A 12,428-nucleotide genomic window follows, 5' to 3' on the forward strand; every position below is an offset into this window, starting at 1 on the left:
CGCATTAACATCGCGAATGTACTTAACACTCTACGACGTGTTTTAACCGTTAATCTTCATGCCAAATAGTATGTGATTTAAAACAACATCTGATGATTTCCTTGAATTGCAGTTTTTGCTTTCGGCGAGAGCTTCACAATCCTGTTCATAGCCAGAGCTGTTCAGGGCATTGGATCATCATGTTCCAGTGTGGCAGGTAAGGAACCTTATTTCTAAATCATCCAGCATTTTTGTCATATTTGATATGGCGTCGTAGCTACTGTTTCAACCGAATACATGGAAAATTACTTAATAGACACAAGAGACTATCAGGCAGATATTAGGGGATACGTATTATGTATACTTTCATTAGATAACATTATACAAAGTTGTACAAGGTTCAACGTATCCATTCAAGTGACTGGTTTATCTGTCATGGTAGAAACAGATAATATATAAATTACAAATACACTGCGTTTGATTGGCTAAGAGACATTTATCAGAGTATGAAATAAAATGTCATGATCACAAGATTTTGCCGAAATCCGACGATTATCGTAGTCTAAACATAATTTGTTTTTGAAAAAAATATGTTTTGATTTTTTAAAATTGAAATCCTTTGAAACTTAGGCCATTTGCTTGGTAGATGTGCTTTGACATGACCATCTAAAAAGTCTTCACTTATTATTACACGGGGTGTTACCTACTGAATCTTGATTTTCTTGACAATTAACATCAACAGTGTCCGTACCGTAACTTTTGAAAAGTTCAAGATCTCTTGATGAAATTTGTATTTCACCTGCATCACCCACAGATAATGTACAGTGCACTGTCAGTAGGTCACTGAGACTATGACCTCAATGTGAAAGTTTAATAAATGCAATCAATTTTTGAGAAACATAATGTCTGTTCCGTAACTTTTATACATATAAACATATCATAAAGGAACAACTTGCAGTATGCCTGCATCACCCACAGATGATGGACAGTGCACTTTCATTAGGTCACTGCAGCCTTGAACTCAAGGATGTTTTAGTTGTAATTTTTAAACTTTAAGATTACTGTAACCTTCCATGTCATAACTGTTTAATTGCATTTATTGATATATGCATTATATACAATTTATTTAAAGGCAGCTCCTCCAATAACTAAATGTATTTCAGAAATTTGTTGTTACCCGGTTATTTGACTTTATTCGCGTATTTTTATTTTGTAAGGGAAAGGGAATGATATTGGTTAATAAAGGTAGACCTTTGTTTCCCACAAAACAAATATCGGGTTTTATTTCATTTTATTCTGTTTAAAAATTGAGAAGTTGCGAAAAATTCTTCTCTCAGAACAATGTCAACAACTTGCGGATTGGAAGACAATCATGACATTTGTACCTGCTAGATATAGTACATGCAAACATAAGAAGATGCAGTTCTAAAGTATGGGTAACTAGGTGATGGTTGCTAGGCTGATAAACACTTCATGTATTCTCTACTAGGAAGTTTCAACATATAATTTTGCTGCTAATGATTTCTTCTAAACCCTCTACAGTATCTTTTCACTTGACTGGACCTAATGATAACATGTTAATCTAGTTGTCAAATTGATACAAAGGAGTAAACAACCTTTTTAATGATTCCGAAACGCCGTTCACTGTTATGATTTCAAACAGCGATTGTTTCGTAGCACCAAGATAATAGAGTATGACTACGTCATAACACCGCCAACCTCTTTTATGAATTTACATAGTGTGCAGGTTGAAATTAATTATGTTTTATATTATACTCTGTATGTCCATGACACAATACCTGATATAAATTATTAAGGTAAATGTAAAGACCATTTTTAAGATGTTCTTATTAGATAACATAACATAGTTATGATTAATACAAAAATTACCATCTTAGGACATTTAAAGCAGTGTGCATCGCCAAACGAATACCACATGTTTATTGTTTTTTCATGCATTTTTATGATATGTGATGCACATGTTGACATAGGGAAGTTATAGATCATTTCCGAAATGTCAGTATTTAAATGAAAGGAGTCAAAATGCTTATTTATGGATGCTCTACTACATACATAATGATCAATGTATATGACACTAACACAGAAATGCGTTAATGTGTAAATATAAGTACGCTACAGATATAATCAGTAGCCATGTCTTGAAAGGCAAAAGTACCAACTACCTTGCACGTAGCATTCGTTGTTTAACATTTCCTTCATTACAAACCAATTATCATTATTCCACGCGTCTCCACGTGAACTCATTGTTTGATAATTGATATAGCTCTTCCAAAAATAATAGATATCGGGCAATACAATTCTTTAAATATCATAAAAAAAACCTTCTGTATTACGACATATTATATCATGTGTCATGTATGTAAATGTTTGAGAGATTACAGACAAGTTGAACAAAGTGTTTATCATACTCAGCAAGTAGATATAGGTTGATGATTAAGGGCGTTGTCCACCAATCAGTGATGAGGTTTTGATTGATCATATAAGTATGACGTCATAGTGACTGACGTCAACAAAACAATCACTGCATCCTTAATTTCAATAATTTATTACAGAAAAGAAATCACTTTCCATTCCATCGTTTAAATATCAAAATTTCAATTTAAGCTTAAAAATTGTACGGTGGTTTGGTGTCTGCTCTGATTACAGAATTACTCACTGTCTCGGAGATATTGCTGACCTCCATCCTTTTTAGGACGAAAAGATAAAAAAAAAGTCATTGTCAAAATCGTAGATCTTTTATCAAAATCATCGATGTTAGAGATATATAAAAAAAATGAATTTATACTTTAAACTATGTAATAAGGTGAATTATGAACATAAAATTTCCCGAAAATTAGCAAATATCCTTAAACGGAGAAAAAGGGGTCTACTAAATGCCAAGTAATGACACTATGTGAATTATGTTGTAATCGTGAAAGTCCATTTTATAGCAGATATAAAATACTTTGATTAATTCAATGTTCATTTCAATGGTTTTTCAGATTACTTCGTTGCTGATAAAGTAATGGCAACTACTTTGTTATTGAAATTATAAAGTAGAATTATTCTACATATGCCAGTAATAACAGAAACGGTAATGGCCTAAGATAATGGCAAGTCTTTCTTTTATGGTTAGTTTATTGCCAGTCTTCAGATTGATATGTTATAGACTTGTGATCAATCGAGCTACTGCTAGCATTATAATACAATACCGTTCGTTCTAGAACCGTGATAGTGATGAAAGGCTTTGTATAACGATACTTAAAGCTATAATAATAACCATTCGGACTTCATTTCCGTTTTAGTTACACTTAATAACTGAATATGTTACGGTATTGATTGAACCCATATATTGTATGCATGTTTCATTATAATTTTGGTATTATTGAATAAAACCGAACATTTGGCTATTAATTTGTTTGATGAGTAAATTATGTTTTTAAAAACAATTGTTTAAAATCATAAAATATTAATATATATATTTGAAATAGAAATGTTCTTAATTACAGTTTTTCATGAATATATCGTTAGTTCAATTTTAATTACTTTCTGAAAGAAACACTCAGCTAGAGTAAGAGTTAATGGACAATCCTGTTTTCAACACGTATATCAAGAGTTGCAGGGTTCACAGGCAAAAAGGCTTAACGTGTCTTCAATAAAAATAAAAATCATTGAAATATTAAATGAAAACTGAATGTTTCTGGATTCAAATTTTCACCGAAGACAAACATGATAAGATACTGTTCCAAACTTATATTGAGACAAGTTCGTTAAGCTAACCATCCTTTAAGCAACTAGGCCTGGTGGTTAGCACAGAAGACTGGTAACCGAGACTTTCGTAACAGCTTACATCTCAATTGGTGTTACTAAATAAAGGCGACCGTGTTTGGAGTTTCACTTGTTAATCATAATATCAATATATTTTCATAGAAATGACGTTATTCATATCAAGGTCAACAGTACAACTGTATCAACTACAGGTGTATAATTGCAGAGAATAGTTTCCACTTTTTTGCTTTTTACTTTTTGTAAATCATTTAGCAATCAAAGGTAGATTGTCATGCCTGGAGTAACTTTCCCTGTAAAAATAAAAATGTCTATTATTCATCGTTAAAGTGTAGGCCTTGAATTGTATAGGTCCTGAAGTCGACCCCTTCAGCTTCCGTTCTTTTTATTTTTACTGTCAAACATTCAAATTTCGAGCAACTGTTATTCTACAAAATACATTGCAAAGAGTGATTTGTATAGAAGATTTATTTGAAATTGGTTAAATTAAATATTTCACGATAGGGATGATGGCAATACTATAGTTTAGCCTGTTTGTACCCTATACTTTAACAAAACATGGTATTCCAGAACGGAACCCTTTTACAAAGACGTTATCATTTGATTAAACTACCCTTTTTCAGGTGCATCGAAATACTGTTAAATTCGAATCGCGAATGTTTTGTATTTATAACACCATCGTGTGTATGCTTGTATAAACCCCCTGCTGGATAAAATGCTTTCTTTCTGTCAGAAAGGAGTTTACAGAATCTGAAATAAGATGGATGATGACAATTTTCTCTAACATCTCCCACACAGTATCATATTTTTAAAATGAATATTGCTTTGTTAATCATCAGCCATTAATAAATAATTAGCGAGCAATTGCTTGCAATATTGAAATAATCCGTGCATAATACCTCTTGTTTCCCTAGATTACACGCGAAGCACGTACTTTCGTGAAGTTCATTTCAAAAGCCTTCCAACACACAAACATCAGAAAGTAAATGTCGTGTGCACGGCAACTAAAAAAGACGAGGTGTTTTTTTCTAAAGAATGTTTCTGTTGTGACATCTAAGTCAACGACATCTAGAAAGCACCTGTTTTAAATCAGGCTATATTTAAAGAAAAGAGGAATCTGTGCATCTTCATTTGGATTGCGGGTATTTCGTGAATGTCTTAATGTCCGACAAAGTTTGGACGTTACATATCAATGAATGCCTGTCTAACGTTAAAGTTGCTTGCATAATCGAATTGCTAAAATGGATTTGAAGATAAGACGAAACAATGAATGTGTAATTAGGTTACGGGTACCTCCTCAATTCTGAATGGCTGACAAACTACAAATGAAAGCTTCTCTGAATATTTAACAGCTTCAATCAAACTTGATGTGTGTCTTTATAATGACAAGATGAAACATAGTGTAATTACGAAGAAGAGCGAAATCATTGCATATGTTATCAAGATACTAAGTATAAGTAATTATTTGATTCTGATTGGCCGAACGACGCATTTTGGACAATAAGTTCCCTAATTTTATTAATTTTAATAAAACTTTGGGTGAAAATACATAGAGGCAAAATCATGTTTAGGCTAAGTTTAATGATAAGCCAGAATCCTAACATAACTAAGATAGGGTTGTCTCTTGTAAATAGACCATGTTCGGAGATTGGTCGAACCCTAAATTACTGCGATTCCAGGAACTGTTTCGTTACTGACATGATTAGTAAATGTTTGTTAAGCTACATTATTATTATTATGGATATGATCAGTTCCAAGAATACCGTATTTCATGTTATCTGATACCGGAATACACTGATTCTTTTGTAGGAATGGGTATGCTAGCAGAGCGTTACCAGGACGACAAGGAGAGGGGAAATGCCATGGGTATAGCCCTTGGAGGACTGGCTATGGGGGTCCTTGGTAAGCCAACATGGATTGCTGTCTGATAATTAGAATATGGCAGTGTCATGTACTTAGATTTGTTTCTAACGACTCTGCTCGTATCATTAGAACACAATGAGCAGGTAAACACAGAATCCAAAACGTCTATTGATTTACTTTATAATGTATATGTTTCTTATCGATGTAATAGTTTGTCGTGTAGGCAAAGATTGTTATACTACAAAGTAATCGAGGAATACTTATTTCAGGTCCAAGTTAGTAAAAGCCTGATGGAGTTAAGCAAGTTAAATAAAAAATATTCAATAACATATTTTAAAAACAAAAACAAAAACAAAAATAAGAAGAAAATAATATGATAAAAAAAAAAAGGTGTTTCTGAAATATTCCTTTCAAAATATCAGGTTTTCGATTGATTTTTTATGCCCTGATGCATACTTTTTCCAAAATAGAAGTACAGTTCGCGAGCACACAAATATACAGTATAACCTATACCTAGTTGGGGAAATGTAAAGCGAAGACGTGAAAACTATAATCTGCAATGATTCCTTCACATGGATTGTGTTAGATGTAATAGGATCTTGTAAACAATTTAATAGATTCAATCAAAATGTCACGATATTTTTTGAATTTATTTTAGTTGGACCGCCGTTTGGGGGAGTTATGTACGAATTTGCTGGCAAGGAAGCCCCGTTTCTCATACTTGCATCCCTTGCGCTCATCGATGGAGGTAAGAATACTAAAATATCACAACTGAAAAAAAATCTAACTAGTAAATCATTTGTATGTGTATTAAATTTGGATATGAACAATCAAATTGTTGGACTATTTTTTCTCATCGCATTTGTTGAAAAAGCAGTAGCTATCAATATGGTAATTGATCATGAAGGTAGGTCCTCCTTAAATGGTATATGTATTTGTAAAAGAACCTGTTTTTGTTTTAATTTTTTCTTTAAATCACTAACACACATGTTAACTTTATTTCTTTTATAACTTGGGTATTTATAACATATGGACCCTCAAATTAATCCATTCATCAACTTTTTATATTTAATAGCACTTTGAAGAAATAGAGGACACAGATAATTGATATCTAAGATACATTAAATACGTCTCAATTGAAGGGGGAATAGCGTGATTTGTATATTTTCAGGACAAGAAAAAATGCTATTCATAATATATTACGAGTTCTCGCCCATGAATTATTGTCAAACTTTCATTTTTATATTTTCAGTCAATAACATAAAATTCAAGGAGCATGGCAAATAAAAAACGGTATTGCTATAAATAATAAATTTGTCCTCGGGGATGATGACCTTGAGCAAAATTGGCCGTCCACGTGTTAATGACATTTAATCAGTTTAGATGTAAAATGTTATTAAATATAAGTACATTTAAGATTTCCCCGACAAAAGCACAAGATGTTTGTCACTATGTATAATGAGTCATAAAATTGAAATTATGCACAAAGTTGATAATTTGTACACAATATATGTAAACTAATGAATTATAATTAATCCAAACAGCACCTGAATTTTTTTTCTTAAATTAACAAGTGTGAAAATCATACCACCCAGACCTGCTTGAAATAAGATATTTTCAATACGTTCTTAAAGCGATAAAGCTGTCAGCTCTAAAGAGTTAAACTACATATATACACGCATTAAACTTATAGTATACAATATGGTATAATGTTCAAGCCCCTGCGAGATAGTGAACTAATGTCTACATCAGTCCAAATTTGAATGCTGTTTCAGGTTTCAATTCCTCACATATTTTGTCAAACTCATATTGTCATTATAATCTATTTTACCTGTTAAAAATTATTTCTACGAAACTATGGTTATTTTCTTGACATACGAAATTAGGACTTAGTCTATTACTGTTTCATAATCCTGAGGCTAGTTTGAAGCAAATCATAAATGTAAAAACAAAATGTAAATTATAGTGTCAATGCTCACCGCTAACGAACAGAAGACACCAACAGAAACAGAAGACACACAAATAAACACGAAAAGACAGCATGGAGCCAATCCACAATGTTGACTTTCCCTGTAGAAATTCATTTGATAAATTTTGTCGTTTTATTGTACAATGTAAGATATTTCCTTTTAATTTCAGTGCTGCAAATGTTTGTCTTCCAACCGTCCATCAAACCGGAATCACAAGACGGCACTTCATTGAAGGTACTCATGTCTGACCCGTATATCCTTATAGCGGCAGGTAAGCACACAAAGCCTAAAGCTTTTTCCTACAATTGATTGCTTAAATAATTGATTCATTAATAGATTAATATCAAAATCACTTAATATAGGCTTAACAATAAAATGAAGTTCATTTGATACCAAAACATAGAACTAAATTTTAAGAGAGATTGAAAGATGTTTTTTTTTTTAAATATAAAGATATCCAAAAGTTATATGTGATACTCATCTGAGTCTTTCCACTTTAAAAAGATCGTTCGAACATTCTCTTTTCCCATTAGTCATCCAAAACGGTATCAAGTGGTTTGTAATGACACGCTCCATATACTGTATACAATGTTATATTGTAAATGTCATTAAGATACGTCTTTCGAGATATCAATATACAAGATGCATCGAAAGTGAGGAAATTGATGTATGTAATTGTATGACGTTGATCAGTTAGATTCAGATTTCACGTAGTTAAAATCTGAATTATGCTTGTTTTGTAGGTTCGATAACCTTTGCCAATATGGGTATAGCCATGATGGAGCCGTCCCTACCTATCTGGATGTACGAGACGATGAATGCCCCGGAATGGCAGCAAGGCAAGTACAGCAAGTCATATGTGGTTAGGAGTCCTAATAAATCATGAAAATGTCACTTTTTAAGACTTTCTTATCTTAAGAAAATTGCTACCTGTATGTGACATGGATTAAAGGATGTACTTTAGTATAATAATTTGAAGGGAAATAACTTTCCGTAATATTTTTCAATCAAAATATTTCTGATTAATTTACCCTCACAACGGGGGTTCAAGGATAAAAAGTACACTGCGGCGAAAATTCCCTGTTTACCGAAGTGCTTTTCTATCATATGATGCCTTACATGAGCATATATATTATAGTGCAAACAAACATGCAAGATAAAAGTATCGAGTTCTGCAAACTTAACAAAAGACGATAGAGACTCTCTAGTTTTGGTTGGAATTCAATATGTATAATGAACTCCACAATTAAATAAAGATTTATAATTTCACAGTTTTTATCTACTATTTGTAGGTGCAGCATTTTTACCTGCTAGTATTTCCTACCTGATTGGCACCAACATATTTGGTCCTCTAGCACACAAAATGGGCAGGTAAGAACTACCTCTACTCACCCGAATCTACCTAAAATATGTACATCGTACATCGTAATCAAAGTTTAAATCGGACTCTGTAAGTTCAACATTATATGACCATTTGCATTGTAATCTTTCATTTCTCCCTTTGAATGTTAAGTGTATTTCATATTTCATAAGCGGCATAGATGATTTTAAAAACAAAAAATTATGTAGTTTAAATGGTAAACATCCGATAACTTTCGATATTTTTACACAAAACTTCCGACCACAAAGTTATGTAAAAGTAGGAGCTTCTCTATGGATAAAACTTGTTCGAATAAAGAGAGACCAATGATAAACAGTTTGGATGTCGTCCTCGTACAGTCTCTATAATATTCTTATAGTTAAATGAGGCACTGATGATAGGATAATCTTGATTCATTTGTCTTAGTTGCATAGGATTAGTTGATACATCGATTGTAGATTTACGGTAAGAATTTGTGTCTCGGTGTCAAGTAGGTTATGGTAATGGTTCTTACCAAGACATTTTGTTATATATTAGTGTCAATGTTACCTCAACGTGTGGTATATTGGTGAAGGTGATCACATCAGTTGGCTGCTGTACTATTCTTTATTGTGTACAATAAATATATTCTATGTTTCCATGGAGACGGTTTAACGGCTTGATATGTTATCTCACTCACAGCAAAACTTTACATTGAAAGTGATGCTATTATCAAAGTATTGATACTGGTGTATATCTATCTTCACAACAACTCTGGTGTTCGGCTGGACTGGATGGAATTTATGAGTGTACTATTCTATAATCTGTTCTAACTATCTCATAATAACATGAATATTATATAGTGCTTTGTCTTGGTAACTTATCCTATATATCCAGTGGGTGGTTGGCCAATGTGTTTATACACAGGGACTTTGGGACCTGTATCCCTTGAATTTTATGTAGGATGGGTTGTCAATAAATATACATGATTTATTTAATTGTTAATATCTAAAACATAAACAGAAAATGATTAAATAAAAGTTGTAAAATGTTCATATCACAAGCTAAATTGTAGTCATCTCCCATGCACTGTTTAATTTGATTGTTATGACAGAATATGATTATGTAATGTTTGTAAATAAGTTTGGAAAGGACTTAAAAAGGCCTAGCCTCATGTCCAATCCAATTGACATATTTAAAGTCAAAATCTGTTGAAATGAAATGGAGACGGTTTAACTGCTTCTTCAGCATTGTAATGGGCCCGGTATTTTCCTTCTGATAAATGGCATTGGTACATGACTTTCAATGTATATTGACAGAGCTTTTGTGATCGGTTCCATTGAATAATGCTCTTTGAATGAGATGACATTTTAATTGAATGTCGCTAAGTATATGTTGTGCCGGATTTTCACGCTTTAGCGGTTATGGGATTTTCTTAATGTATATAAAGTCATGAAACAATGTAACTGTATGTTGTAAACAAGCTCAGATACTGGTTTTATGTGATGTAAAATTGAAACAAATACCTTGTTGTCAAATATCGTAAAAAGAATGACGTATTAAGTAATTTAATTGCTTCAATAAGGATCACAGTATAATACATACATATAACCTAAATATTGCATTTTTTGAAAGTAGCACCCCTGCAGTTCGGGAATAAAAAAAGGATGTATATCTGTTATTACCAGTTGTATGATTATAATAGATCACTAATAGTGGTGTCCCCTGTATAATAAGGGTTCTCATTTGTGTACTTTACATTGGTACACGAAAGACACCAAAATGAATTTGCTGTGTCCATTTCAACATCTGGGACTCTTTTTTTCTCTCCTTTCTATTTTTTGATTTTGTTTTTAATGCAATCTGAGACCTGTTATTTAGAAAAACCAAAGTCCTTATAGTTTGTACTCTTTCTACTTAATTATATTCTTAGTTGACCCTGCCAGAATTAGATTAAACATTTCATCTTTTTCGCTAATTCTAGGTGGCTGAGTGCATGTTTAGGCATGGTCATCATCGGTGTATGTCTTATTGCGGTAAGTAATTTAAGTAATATACTGGTTATAATTTGTTTCAGTTAAGTATTTCCACTCTTTAAAGAGAAATTTAGTAAACACATTATGTATACCGGGAAATGTTCGCTGCTGTTTAAGTCTCGCCTTTTTCGCCCTCCGCAATTAAGACGAACTTAAAATGACAGCGAATATAAGTAGACAGCATATCAAGTATAGGTATGAAGGGTAAAATTAATACTAGATGAACATAGAGTGTACTGGTGACAGGTGATAATTGTCTTGGAGAACGTTTCCCGGTATACATTATATCGCATTCAAAATATAACACATGTGTCTACAAACCTCTACAAAACATCAATCCTATGTCTAGTAACATTTACAAAACATAAATCCTATGTCTAGTAACATTTACAAAACATGAATCCTATGTCTAGTAAATTTACAAAACATAAACCCTATGTCTAGTAACATTGATAAAACATAAATCCTATGTACAGTAACATTGATAAAACATAAATCATATGTCTAGTAACATTTACAAAACATAAATCCTATGTCTAATAACATTTAAAAACATAAATCATATGTCTAGTAATATTTACAAAACATAAATCCATGTCTAGTAACATTTACAAAACATAAATCATATGTCTAGTTACATTGATAAAACATAAATCATATATCTAGTAACATATACAAAACATAAATCCTATGTCTAGTAACATTTACAAAACAAATCCTATGTCTAGTAACATTGATAAAACATAAATCATATGCCTAGTAACATTTACAAAGCATAAATCATATGTCTAGTAACATTTACAAAACAGAAATAGTATGTCTAGTAACATTTACAAACATAAATCCTATGTCTAGTAACATTTAAAAAAAACATAAATCCTATGTCTAGTAACATTGATAAAACAAATCATAAGTCTAGTAACATTTACAAAACATAAATCCTATGTCTCGTTACATTTACAAAACATAAATCCTATGTCTAGTAACATTTAAAAAACATAAATCCTATGTCTAGTAACATTGATAAAACAAATAATATGTCTAGTAACATTTACAAAGCATAAATCCTATGTCTAGTAACATTTACACAACATAAATCCTATGTCGAGTAACATTTAAAAAAACATAAATCCTATGTTTAGTAACATTGATAAACAAATCATATGTCTAGTTACATTTATAAAACATACATCCTATGTCTAGTAACATTTACAAAGCATAAATCCTATGTCTAGTTACATTTATAAAGCATAAATCCTATGTCTAGTAACATTTACAAAACATAAATCCTATGTCTAGTAACATTTACAAAGCATCAATCCTATGTCTAATAGCATTTACAAAACATAAATCATATGTCAAGTAACATTTACAAAGCATAAATCCTATGTCTAGTAACATGTACAAAACATGAATCCTATGTCCAGAAACATTTACAAAACATGAATCCTATGT

The 12,428-nt window shown here is 31.8% G+C and overlaps 1 protein-coding gene across 5 annotated transcripts in view; it reads left to right on the forward strand.

Annotated features, from left to right (window-relative positions):
• The window catches only part of LOC110462313 (synaptic vesicular amine transporter-like), a 121,804-nt gene that overhangs the window by 103,376 nt on the left and 6,000 nt on the right, over window positions 1–12,428 (forward strand). For all 5 annotated transcript variants that reach the window (XM_021516239.1, XM_021516236.1, XM_021516240.1 and 2 more), the window contains exons 5-11: window positions 113–196; window positions 5,575–5,667; window positions 6,287–6,376; window positions 7,768–7,869; window positions 8,342–8,437; window positions 8,891–8,969; window positions 10,922–10,973. In XM_021516239.1, the coding sequence (XP_021371914.1) occupies window positions 113–196; window positions 5,575–5,667; window positions 6,287–6,376; window positions 7,768–7,869; window positions 8,342–8,437; window positions 8,891–8,969; window positions 10,922–10,973 (596 nt within the window). The remainder of the gene's footprint in view (window positions 1–112; window positions 197–5,574; window positions 5,668–6,286; window positions 6,377–7,767; window positions 7,870–8,341; window positions 8,438–8,890; window positions 8,970–10,921; window positions 10,974–12,428) is intronic.

Source organism: Mizuhopecten yessoensis, unplaced genomic scaffold, assembly GCF_002113885.1.
Source record: "Mizuhopecten yessoensis strain PY_sf001 unplaced genomic scaffold, ASM211388v2 scaffold10771, whole genome shotgun sequence".
NCBI lineage: Eukaryota > Metazoa > Mollusca > Bivalvia > Pectinida > Pectinidae > Mizuhopecten > Mizuhopecten yessoensis.